Source organism: Coffea eugenioides, chromosome 9 (assembly GCF_003713205.1).
Source record: "Coffea eugenioides isolate CCC68of chromosome 9, Ceug_1.0, whole genome shotgun sequence".
Classification (NCBI taxonomy): domain Eukaryota; kingdom Viridiplantae; phylum Streptophyta; class Magnoliopsida; order Gentianales; family Rubiaceae; genus Coffea; species Coffea eugenioides.
The window spans coordinates 418,504-431,797 of NC_040043.1; the positions used below are offsets into that span (position 1 = coordinate 418,504).

General features: G+C 36.0%; 1 protein-coding gene across 1 annotated transcript in view; it reads left to right on the plus strand.

Moving 5' to 3' along the window:
* LOC113781975 (tabersonine 16-hydroxylase 2-like) overlaps positions 1–2,111 on the plus strand; it is a 13,145-nt gene extending 11,034 nt beyond the window's left edge. Inside the window, exons 2-3 of the mRNA XM_027327878.1 lie at positions 9–299; positions 1,360–2,111. Of these exons, the coding sequence (XP_027183679.1) occupies positions 9–299; positions 1,360–1,992 (924 nt within the window). The 3' untranslated portion in view covers positions 1,993–2,111. The remainder of the gene's footprint in view (positions 1–8; positions 300–1,359) is intronic.
* The last annotated feature ends 11,183 nt before the right edge of the window (positions 2,112–13,294 follow it).

The following is a 13,294-nucleotide window of genomic DNA, read 5'->3' on the forward strand; positions in this document are numbered from 1 at the left end:
AAACTCAGGATGAACTCAATAAACTGTCATCAGAGTTCAGTTTAGCTGACATGTTTCCTTCAGTCAAGTTGCTTGAGTTGATGAGCATATCTAGACTTAGGATTGAGAAAGTACACAGGCAAGTTAATGGAATACTTGAAAGTATTATCAATGAGCATAAAGGGAAAATGCAAGAGTCGGCAAAACAGGAAGGCGGAGAAGGCAAGGAGGATGATCTTGTTGATGTTCTTCTCAAAATTCAGAAACGTGGGGACTTTGAACCTCAGCTAACTGATACAAACGTCAGAGCAGTTATCCTTGTAAGTAAAACTCACTACTATTCTTTTAAGCTTTGCAACTCAGACAGAAAAAAAAAAAAATCTGTAATTAGGATTCAATTAACCTCAACTAACTGCATCTAGTTTTGTTTACTTTTTGTTGATTGCGAATTGTAATGAGTTGAGATCTAGTAATTAGTATAACCAAATTTTGACAGCACTCGTTTGAAGTTTGAACGTTTTTCCTAAAATAGAACATGAGACTTAGTGGTAGCCAGTTTCGTAAACTAATTATTATTTCTTAACTAGCTGAGAAATTAATGAACAATCTAGAAAAGGAAAAGAAAGGGGAAAAAAACATCAAAGTGGGCTTCTGACTTTGCTAAAGAAACTAATCAGCACCAAATGATTTCACAAAGTAGTAAGCTTGGGGTGCGTTTAATAAAACTGAAATTTAAATTTATTAAGTTAGTGAATTGTTAAGTACTAAATTTGATACATTTGAGTATATATCACATTAAGTGATAAGTGAACAGTTTATTACTTATTTTTTGGAGCAAATTTTGCTTAGAGAATTCATTGCTATTTAATGAATTCAGATATTCTAGCTTGGTTATCAAAATATATTAAAATCTGAACTTATTGAATTTAAGTATTGAATTGAATTATTAAATAGGGTTTTAAAATTGTTGGGATAGGCCTATATCCAACGCGAGCCTGTGAGTATCCTAAAACTATATGGTCAATTATGAGTAAACAATATACTATTAATACAGGATTTAACAAGACTCAAATGGCCCCATATTACGATAAACTAATTGTTTGTGCCCTAACCAAACTATTGAAAGGAAAATCCGGAATCAAACCCCAATTCATGCCAAACAGGCAAACGAAAAGAGACAAAAAGTTCAACCCCATTGACTTTTACCTCACAGTATAAAAATCATTCTGTCGTTTACCCTTTTTTGGCTTTTCGTAAGAGTAAAATATTCATATATTGCTTTCAATTTATTTGAGTCAAGCAGCAGATGATCAATTAACCGAGAGATTTGAAAGTAGAAGTTGTAAACTTCATGGATATGCGTCTCTCTGTATGTTTCAGGATATTTTCAGTGCTGGCAGCGAGACTTCATCAACAGCCATGGAGTGGGCAATTGGTGAAATGATTAAAAATCCGGAAATTATGAAAAGGGCACAACATGAGGTGAGAAGTATATACAATGACAAAGGGAATGTTGATGAATCACGCCTTCATGAGCTCAAATACTTGCATGCAATCATTAAAGAAACTCTGAGGCTTCACCCAAGTGCTCCACTATTGTTGCCAAGAGAATGTGGTCAGCAATGCGAAATCAATGGTTATGACATACCAGCCAAGGCAGACATAATCGTTAATGCATGGGCAATTGGAAGAGATCCCAAATATTGGATTGAAGCAGAGAAATTTAATCCTTCGCGATTTCTTGATTCAGAAATTGATTACAGAGGGAATAATTTTGAGTACATCCCATTTGGCGCTGGAAGAAGGATTTGTCCCGGCATATCATTTTCTCAAGCAGTGATTGCGTTGGCACTTGCACAGTTGTTGTTCCATTTTGATTGGAAGCTCCCCGGTGAACTTAAGCCAGAAGAATTTGACATGACTGAGAACCTTGGTGTGACAATCAGACCAAAAATTGATATCCAGTTGATTCCAATTGCTTACGGTGGATCTTGTTTGAGAAAGGATAATTAAACTGTCATTTCTAGTGCCAGTTTAACTTTGATATTAGAGCAGTGATGCAATCCAATTGTGCTGGATGATTTTAAATAATTTATTAATAAGACTTGCTTTTGTGTCAAAATTAAGCTCAATGGAGTATTTACCACCAGTTTGGTTAAAATTCCTAAATCACAATCTCTATGAGTATGATTAAGTAGTTAATAGTAAGGGGTTTTGGTCAAAACCCATAAAGAGTTTGTTATCAAAAATTTCAGGAATGGGTATCAGCAATATAAATTTGTTTTCCTTTTATTTTCTTTATTTTTCTTCTTTATTATTCTATCCCTTCTCAACCAGATAACCTTAATTTTTAGTCATCAGCACCACCAGCCAACAGCTCCGTCAACCACCCACCAGCCACCCTTCACCCTTCTATGTCTTTTTGTGCTACATTGTCTTTTGCCTTTTCCCCCTTTCTTCCTCCTCTCTTTCACTATTAGCATTAATTTTTATAGCCACCACCCAACAACACCATCAACCACCTTCAATCTAACAAATTTTAACTTCACCATTGCCACTAAAAATAAAATCTCATTACACCAAAACATGAGAAACTAGATGGGCTAGAAAGGGAGAGAAAAAGGGAGGAGAGAGATTGGGATGAGACAAAAGGGCAGGTCGCAAGGTAGGAGAGTTGGAGGAAAGATGGGAGAACTTGGAGACAAAATGAGCCAATCTTCTTTCTATTCCTTCCCTATCTTTTAGTTGGTTTTTGTTTTAACTTTGGGTAAACAACAAAAAAGCCCCCTGTGGTTAAGCAATCATACATAAAAGCCCCCTGTGGTTTCACATCATACCGGTCGATACCCCGTGGTTTGAATTAACCTGAAAAGTGGACGAAAATCGGCAAAATAGACGGAGCTGAGTGAATAGACGAAAATACCCTTTGATATAATCAAAAATTGCAGAAGTAATTTTGCACTTTCATTCTATCGAAACCAACGAAGGGAGAGAGAAAGAAATAGAAAACCCTAGAGAGAGATAGAGCAGCCCCTTTTCTGGCCAATTTTCAGCAAAATTTTCGATTGTTATTTCAATCAAATATCAAGATCGATGGAAAATACGAGGAAGTGAAGATTTGCAGTAAAAAATCGAAGAAAAATGGGTTAGTATATCATCTCTCATCTATTTTGATTCGGGTCTTGGGGTATGTTGTACAAGAAAAATTGTTATTTACTGATTTCAGATTAAATTGGGAGGCCATTATTTAACAAAGATAGCGTTTTTGATGTATTTACGAATGTTGTTAATGAAGATGAATGTTTTTGACGTATGGCCAGCAAACCTAGCTGCATAGATAGATAGTTTAAGCGTCTCTTTCAAATTGGTAAAGTTTTGATAATTTTTGAAAGCTTAAAAAGAGACAGCTTTATAGAAGAGGTCCCTCCAAAAACGCGTTTAGCAGCTTTGGTTCCAATGCCTCAGTTGTTTGGGATGATAAGGCTACGTGTTTCAGGTCCTAATCTGGTCATCCCTTGTTTTTGGTCAGACTCAATTGTTGAGTCTGACAGTCTGTCTTTTTGGCTTGAAGTTATACTATCAAAGTGCAGTATTACTTCTATTAATCAATTACTACTGTTAAATACCATGACTAGTCAAGCATGCCAGTTTCTGTAATCTGTCATTATCTTAATATGGCTTATATTGAGATATGTTGTGGTCCAATGTGGTCCCCAATTGTTTGTTCTGATTGTATTATGTTAGTTTTTTGTGTACTTGTGAAAGACTCTGAGAACTTTATTGCTTGTCATGGTATCACAGAGGAGAAATCTGAGGACAAAGTTGACGTACACATGTATTTTGATGGGAGATTTAGAGAAAAATCAAGGCTCCACTACACAGGAACCCACATGGCTATTTTCAAAGACAGAATTGAAGATCAGTTATCGATAGTGAACCTGTGTAGAATGTTTAAAAAAGTAGATGAAGAAGCAAATAAAGTAACGTTTTAGTTTTGTGTCCCAGATGTTGATTTAGAAGGTGGTCTATACCTAATTAGGGACAATAATGATATTAATTTAATGAAGCCGTGCTACTGGAACTTGCCAACGGAAAGGCTAATTTATGCTTGTAATGGGGATGAGCCATTTGAAAAGGAGCCAGAAGATGGTGGGGTCAGTAATGAAATAAAAAATGAAGGCCCTGATACAACCTGTGGACATAAAAATGGTGGGGTCACTAACACTACGGGGACAGGTGCATGTGAAGATAATGAAGAGCCAGAATGGTTAAAAGATGGGTTGGAAACAATAGAAGATGAAGACATCTTTAGCCCCAAGAAAGATACTGTTGGACACAGCAACTATAACAAAAAAGGTGGGGCAGGGGCAGATGGAGACATAAAAAAATTGCCAGTGCATGTATTCTCATTTGGTGGAAAGACAGATGAAAAAAATTCTCCTAAAAGGGGTTCTGTGAGAAAGAAAAGGGCCAGCAAAACTTCACAATCTAGAGGGCCAGATGTGATTCGGCAAATTGACCCCCCTGTTTCATCTCAAAGGCCATCAGATGTTGAAGATGTAAGCAATGAAAAAGGACCTGTTTCATCTCAAGGGCCATCAGAAGATGAAGCTGCAAACATCAAAAAATCTTCTGCAACATTTAGAGAATCAGATTTGAGAGAAGAAGATGAAAGGGTAGGGAATACTGAGGTGACTGAAGAGGGTTGGCAAGAACCTGTGGTTCCAGATGAAGATTTGCTGGACAGATGGATCTGGTAGTGGAGAAGAAGATGACTGCCTTGACTTCAATCCTGAAGTTGAATTTGGGAAGCCACACTTTGAGCTGAAAGTGGGGCAGAAGTTTACTAATTTTAGAGTGTTTAGATCTGTGTTGTGTGAATGGCTAGTAAGAGAGGGTTATGAAGTTACTTGGGTGAAAAACTACTCCAAAAAAATTATTGTCATCTGTGCAAAAGATTGTAGTTGGAGGATTCGGGCAACACCAATTCAAAATGAATCGACCTTCCAAATAAAGTCACTGAAGGGTGAGCATGTGTGTGCTCGAGAATATCAAAATAAGCATGCAACAGCCTCATATCTGAGCAACAAATATCAAGAGAAGATCAGGGATAATCCAAAAGTTGATTTGATGGGGTTGAAGAATGACATCAGAAGAGATTTAATGATCAATGTGTCAATTGCTAAGGTTGGTAGAGCTAAACGTAAGGCAAAGGATATGATGCTAGGCACGGACATGGAGCAGTATCAAAAACTCTGGAGTTATGCAGCCACAGTCCGAGACACAAATACTGGAAGTACTGTAAAAATGCAGATTGACAAGCCTCCTAATGGTTCAAGGGGTACATTTCAAAGGTTATATATTATTGCTTATATGCCTGTAAGAAGGGTTTTCTTGATGGTTGTAGACCAATAATTGGTCCAGATGGCTGTTTCCTTAAGACAGCATTTGGTGGACTATTATTATCAGCACTTGGCAGAGATGGCAACGACAACATAGTTCCAATAGCATTTGCAGTGGTAGAGGTAGAGCGGTATGACTCCTGAAAATGGTTTTTGGAGTTGCTAATGGCTGATTTGGGCATGAGAAGAAATAACATTCCTTGGACCTTTATCTCAGATAGACAGAAAGGGCTTGTGCATGCTGTGAATGAACTGTTTCCAAATTCAGAGCATAGATTTTACTTTAGGCATATGTACCAGAATTTTAACCAAAAGTTCAAAGGAAAAGAAATGAAAGACATGTTTTAGGCTGCTGCAAGTGCTGGCAATGAAAGGGAATGAAAAATGGCAATGATTGAACTAGGAAAGGCAAACAAAGAAGCTGCTGAATGGTTGAGTAGAATTCCACCAGCTCTTTGGAGTAGATTACATTTTACAGGTTATAGTAAATGTGACATTCTGGTAAACAACCTAAATGAGTCATTCAACAACTATATATTAGAAGCAAGAGAGTTACCTATCATTGGGATGCTTGAATGGATAAGGAGGAGATTGATACAGAGAATTCAAACAAAGAGATCTGGAATGCAAAAGTTTCAAGGAGAGATCTGTCCTAATATAGCAGAAAAGATCGACAAGAATCAGAGGTTGAGTAGGACATTTGTTGCGACCTAGGACGGTGGTCACAAGTATGAGGTCGACTGTGGTGTGAGAAAATGTGTGGTAGTAGACTTGCGTGAGTGGACATGTACCTGTGGATATTTTCAATTAACAGGTTATCCTTGTGCCCATGCATGTGCGGCGATAGGAGTGTGTAGATTACCTATTAAAAATTATGTACATGCTTGCTACACTAGAGCAGAATATCTGAAAACATATGCATATACTATCACACCTGTTTCAAGTGATATTTACTGGATAACAGCTGAAGAAGAGTCCATAAACCCCCCATGCGGTTAGGAGAATGCCTGGTAGACCAAAGAAACTACGCCGGAGAGTACAAGATGAGCCTAAGAAGGGTCAAGTATCAACTAGAAAGGGGCTTGTGATACATTGCAAGAGATGTTTTCAGCCAAGGCATAACTCACGGACGTGCAAGAATCTCATTCACCCTAACTCCAAATTTTATAAGTAATTTTCCTTGTACACTTAAATGTCATTTGTATAGCATCTGTATGTATTAATAATGTTAAATATCATTCTTATAGGCACCTGAAGCAAGCGCAGCTAAACCAATTGCTAAGTCGTCCACTCAACCACAATCAACTAGTAAAGGAGTGACTGCTGCACGAAATACCACAATGACTAGCAAACAGGCTAGGAAGGTGTACACTCAACCAAGCTTTTACATTGATTTAATGGGTTTCATAAAACAAACGGAGTTCTGATATACATCTAAGTTCTCTTTATATATGTAATTGCAGCCTATGCATGGTACGAATATGAGTGGGGGTAACAGTGCTGATGCCACCACAGCCATAGCTCCAACTATTACTGATGTCTTGCGCAAGTTAAGGCCAAAGAGATCAAAAGCTATCCAGCCTTAATTACCTGCCTAATAGTTGTCTAGCTGTAGTTAGACCTTCATTTTGAAATATTACATGTAGTTGCAATGATGTCTACAACTATCTAGAATGTACAATGATTGGTTGTCGATGAAAATGTAATGTCTACTGATCTGCATACAGTTAGCTTATGTATTTACTATTTTTGTGGTGACTGGATGAAGTTCTTGGGTACCAAATTTTGGTTGTGTGAAATGGCAACCAGATTTTGTAGTTACTGAATGACTTTAGAAACAGTGATGGAATCTATGTTCTGCATACACTTAGCTTATGTATTTACTATTTTTGTGGTGACTGGATGAAGTTCTTGAGTACCAGATTTTGGTTGTGTGAAATAGCAAGCTGATTTTGTAGTTACTGAATGACTCTGGAAACAGTGATGGAATCTATGTTCTGCATACACTTAGCTTATGTATTTACTATTTTTGTGGTGACTGAATGAAGTTCTTGGGTACCAGATTTTGGTTCCCTGAAATGGCAACTAAATTTTGTAGTTACTGAATATTTTGGAAACAGATTTTGTAGTTACACTCTTTGTTCTGGAAACAGTTCTGAATCTATGTTCTTGGCAAGTTGAGATGAATGTTATGCGGAATGGCAACTGGCAACTAGATTCAATTTTGTCTTCTTTTGTTTGTCTTCTATATCACTTGCTCTCCAATCTTCTTTTGTTTGTCTTCTGTATCGGTTGTTGTCTAATTTTCAGCAGGTATAATTCTTACTCGTAGTGGAAACACCAGAACAAATCCGACCATTATTCGGTTGGGGTAGACACCAAACAAAACTCCACAACTAGTTGAGCTAAGACTACCTGCTGAAATGCAGCTAGTTGAGCTAAGACTACTAATGTGCAAACAAAACACCAGCTAGCTTATTTCGTTCATTTTTTGGTGTTTTCAAAATGCAGATTACCAAAACAAAACTCCAAGATGTCGATTACCAACTTTGTTCAATTTCACTGCAACAAAACTCTATACATCACCAGCAGCCTACCAACTAGCAATTTGATAGATGAAGAACTACATCATCAACAACAGCCTACCATTATCTTATCTGATAGACATCAACAACAGTAAAATAGAAAAGATAGATACCATAACACAACCTCCAACTAGCAATTTCAAATTCTTCATTTCATTGTCCAAATTTTCCAGTTTCGAGAGCACGCCACCCAAATATGTATTTTCTTGAACAGGTTGGCTCACTACGGGAACTGGTGCATCTCGATCTGGCTCGTCTCTGTAAATTGGGTTACACCATGAAAAGAACCCACATTCATCTTTTTCACACACAAAATATAACAATCCTTTCGATGGCTTTTCCGACTCAACAAACTGTAGCTTTGCCTTCCTTCGACAATTACATACATTGTACTGGTATCGAAGACCTCTGCCTCCATTTCCCCCGCTTGTTGGTCGAGAGCTTGAGGAAGACATCTTGGGGTACTTTCTGCACTTTTCCTTCAGAATTTACAGACCGAATATATACAGATACAGTTCACATTTTTACCTTAAGGCTTTGTTTCCTACAATTCCTTTGCTAGCCTGCAAGCTCTGCTTGATTGATTACTTGCACAGGCTTCGAATACTGCCTTCAATCTTCAATTTTGGCTGAACATGAAGACTCGGAAGACTTGGAAGCTGGTCTCTTATTATTAAAGAGTGAAGGGTAAAGTAGGCATATCAGGTGAAAGTTTGTGGTGGAAATCTGTTTTTCGCATATGCACGCGCCTTTGCAGTTCGTTTAAGACACACGCCGAATATTTGACGATTTCCGTCCACTTTTCAGGTTAATTCAAACCACGGGGTATCGACTGGTATGATATAAAATCACATGGGGCTTTTATGTATGATTGCTTAACAACAGGGGACTTTTTTGTTGTTTACCCTTTAACTTTTATCTTGATGGGTAATGGGAGTGAAGTGTCCAATTTTGTGGGTACTGAAATTTGGGCAATGGAAGATCCAAAAGTGGGCAATGAAAAAACCGATAGTAGTACACCAAACACAGCTGGGTTTGTTTGGATAGAGTATTATTTGAAATAATTATTGTAATATTTTTTGTAATGTGATATATATGAAATAAAAAAATGATTAAAAATATAAAAAAATATTTATGATACAAGCGAAATATTTTTTAAAATAATATGATATCCAAACAAACCTGATATCATTACCCTCTCATTCCCATTGAAGGGTGCAAAATCCCTCAACCAAACGCATGGTAATTATTATTCCTCAACCAAACAGATGGTAAAATTGGAGCTCGTCTTCGACTTGTCACGCATCATGATGGGGTCAAGCTTGAGATTCTTCACTATTTTTTCTATATTTTTGCCAATTTAGTCAATTCTATTCCAACTAGTCACAATTCTAACACAATAGGGGGAAAAAAAATCAAATCTTGCACTTGAATACTTTGATCTGTCACTTTATGGAAAAAAATTTTCCAGTCCGTGAACTTGGGCCTAAGCACGGTGTTCACATAGAACCAGACAACTCTTTATGTACTATAGTGCACAAAACAAAATGCATGTAGGGGTATTTCTGGTAAAAAAGGCATCACTGGTTCACTAAATTGTACTACATTGTTTGGTGAGTTATGCAAAATAAATAAATTAATTAATTAAATCGTTGATTTTAGTAAAGTAGGGAAGGAATTTGACTTAAAAGGTTCCACATTCGATCGAATCTCCGCATTTGCACTCCAATATAATTTATCAATAAATAAAAGTGTCAAGTATTGGAACATATAACCTCAAAGGAATTACTGAGCTAGCTACTATCAAATTAAAACCATAACAACGAAGCACAAGAAATATTGATGAGGAAATTGACCCTAATACATGTGCAATCCTATAGAACAAGTTAAAATTACATATAGTAATTCCTCAATAATTAATTGGTTGTATAGAAGCATGAATAAAATTACTAGGTTCGAATGGTAAATTAATCAAACTAATCTCACGTTACCTCATGATCATGAATGCCCTTGTTGAATTTCATTGTATATTCTCAGCTCAATTGCAGTTAATTATCAATATATACAAAAAAAAAGTATTTTTTAAAATTTCATTTTAAGTGTACAATCTTATCCAATTTTGTTCTCATTAAGACTCGGTCCTAACTCTACCACTAAATATCTAGACTTAGGCCTGTCAACGAGTTGAGTTTGGATTGGAATTAAAAATTCTGGACCGGACCGATTTTAATATACTAGACTCAGACCCAATCCGTATACCATACATGTCTTGTGCTTAAAATTTTGGAACCGGATTCGATAGGTCTCGGGTGGGCCTGTGTCACCAGGAAAGAAAAAGGCCCAATATGTATCATTCATTTTCTTTTATCCATGTTAGCAAAAAGGCCCAACATGATCCCATGATGTTTAGCAAAAAGCACTTATATGCAACTGTGATGAATGCATTTCTGGTTAAACAAGTTTGTATCTTTTAAATCCTAATTTCTTAGATGCTTCATCTGGGATACGAGTAATTTGATTAATTTGGTAAAATAATATTTTTGTTAATTTAGTCAAAGAATGTATTTAGAAATATTTATATTTTATAATTATTAATGTATTGTTCAAGTCTGGGTCGGATACGGGTCGAAATCCTATATTCCGTATCCGACCCGCTTCTTTGTTAGCGTAAACGGGTACGGGTCTGAGTGCCAAAATGATTTCTCAACCCATACCCAGAATAAATTACTGGATCCGAGCTGAGTTTGGGTCTAAACCCGATCCGTTGATAGTCTTATCTAGACTCCTATGATTTAGTACTAAATACTAAGTAAATAAAAAGCTACTCAATTATAGTTTTACAAGGTGAAGTTCCGCGATTGGAAAATTTTGGTGGGGAATTTTGGTGGGGTTTTAAAGAGGTATAGAGCACTTATAGGGGCAACACGACCACAAATCACAGAATCATAGGCTGTTTTCTAATACACAACACCCCTTCATTAGTTTTCCTGTATATTTTCGTTTTTTTTAACTTATTTTTAGACTAAAACATGAACCAATCTATTAGATATTCGAATTGAATTGAACTTGATAAAAGCTCGTTCGAGCATGTTTCACTAATTATTAATTCAAATTTAAATAGTATTTTATGTTCGATAAATCACAAAATTTTCTCAAAAAACAAGACAAATAGATTAAAGTAATGAGGTATGCTTGATTAGTCGACAGTTGGTGCAAATCACCACCATGATGATACTTAATTATTGGAGTAACACAACCCAGGAAATAAAATATGAATAACGGTGATGAGTAATGATCCTCCACCGACCATGTCCTCTTTATTTATGAACCTTTTGCTTGGATATCACATCGGCTGAAATCAGACCTTTTGCTTGGTCTTGGTTTATTTTATTCTCTGCCATATCAAATAGCTAGGTAAACTGTTAATTATCTCCTTTACACCATGAAAGATGGAAAGACTGATAGGCTGGCTTTCTTGATGATCCAAAAGATGAAATAACACGGGAACATTTTCACTGTTAAATCAACAAATTAAGAAGGTGCACTAGAGACAAATAGCTATTGAATATTGACCAATTCATATATGCTCTTGAAATAATAAATGCCAAAATTTTTTCTTCTAATAAAATAAAATTACAAGCAAACTATAACAAAGTAAAACAAACTAATTGCAACTCGACAATAATAGTATAAATTATCTCACAAATGACAGAATAAATGTTACTAAAAGTATATAGTTAGAAAACTTTCATTTAGACTGCAACTTGAATCGAGGACTGATAATTTGTGAGACCTCAATTTTGACCATTCAACTAATAAAAAAATTAATTTAAAAAATTGACAAAATAAATTTGTGTTAAGAACGAAAACTAATTATTTGGTCTGCCCAATTAGAAACTTGATATTGCTAGCTTCATCATCATTTTCCTCGTTGCTTTCCTTCTCTTCTATTTCATGGCAGTCAAAATTCTCAAAAGGCCCTCAGAGAAAAACTCAAGATCTAGTAATTAGTATAACCAAATTTTTACAGCACTAGTTTGAAGTTTGAACGTTTTTCCTAAAATTGAACATGAGACTCAGTGGTAGCCATGCCAGTTTCATAAACTAATTATTATTCCTTAATTATCTGACAAATTAATGAACAATCCCCAAGCTATAGCATAGTATTGCTTATAGTTTAGAAACAAGTAGCTAACTCTAGAAGAAAGGAATCACCAAGGCCGCCCCACCAAAAAAAAAAAACAAAAAAAAAAAGTAGGTTAAATGATGCATTTCAATGCTGAAATGGAAGTGAATATCTTATTGGTTTAAAAGTGGTTGAGGGTATTTCTTATTAATTTTGAACAGAAATGCAAAAACTTGGATTAGTACTATCAGAAAAGGAAAAGAAAGTGGGAAAAAACATCAAAGTGGGCTCTGACGTTGCTAAAGAAATAATCAGCACCAAAAGACAAATATTAATGCATGAATTAACAAGACTCAAAATGGCCCCATATTACGATAGACTAATTGTTTGAGCCTGAAATTATTAAAACGCAAAAGAGAAAATCGTCGCCCTAACCAAACTATTGAAAGAAAATCCGGAATCAAACCCCAATTCAAGCCAACAGGCAAACGAAAGAGACAAAAGGTTCAACCCATTAAACTTTTACCTTCTCAGTAAAAATCATTCTGTCATTATATTACCGGGGATATTACAAACTGGGAAGAACTAAACTCATAAGTTGAACTGCAAATTGATCTAAACAATTAGTCCAACTAGATCCTGCCTGCCATGTGCTTTATTTCGTAAATATCACATGGTCCAAAAGGGCGTCCTAAATTTGTTTATCCTAAATTATCGAATCCAAAATACATTTTTTTTTTTTTTTGCTTTTCGTAAGAGTAAAATATTCAAATATTACTTTCAATTTATTTTAGTCAAGCAGCAGATGATCAATTAAATAAGAGATTTGAAAGTAGAAGTTGTAAACTTCATGGATATGCGTCTCTGTATGTTTCAGGATATTTTCAGTGCTGGTGGCGAGACTTCATCAACAGCCATGGAGTGGGCAATTGGTGAAATGATTAAAAATCCGGAAATTATGAAAAGGGCACAACAAGAGGTGAGAAGTATATAGTACAATGTTAAAATCCGGAATGTTGATGAATCACGTCTTCATGAGCTCAAATACTTGCATGCAATCATTAAAGAAACTCTGAGGCTTCACCCAAGTGCTCCACTATTGTTGCCAAGAGAATGTGGTCAGCAATGCAAAATCAATGGTTATGACATACCAGCCAAGGTAGACATAATCGTTAATGCATGGGCAATTGGAAGAGATCCCA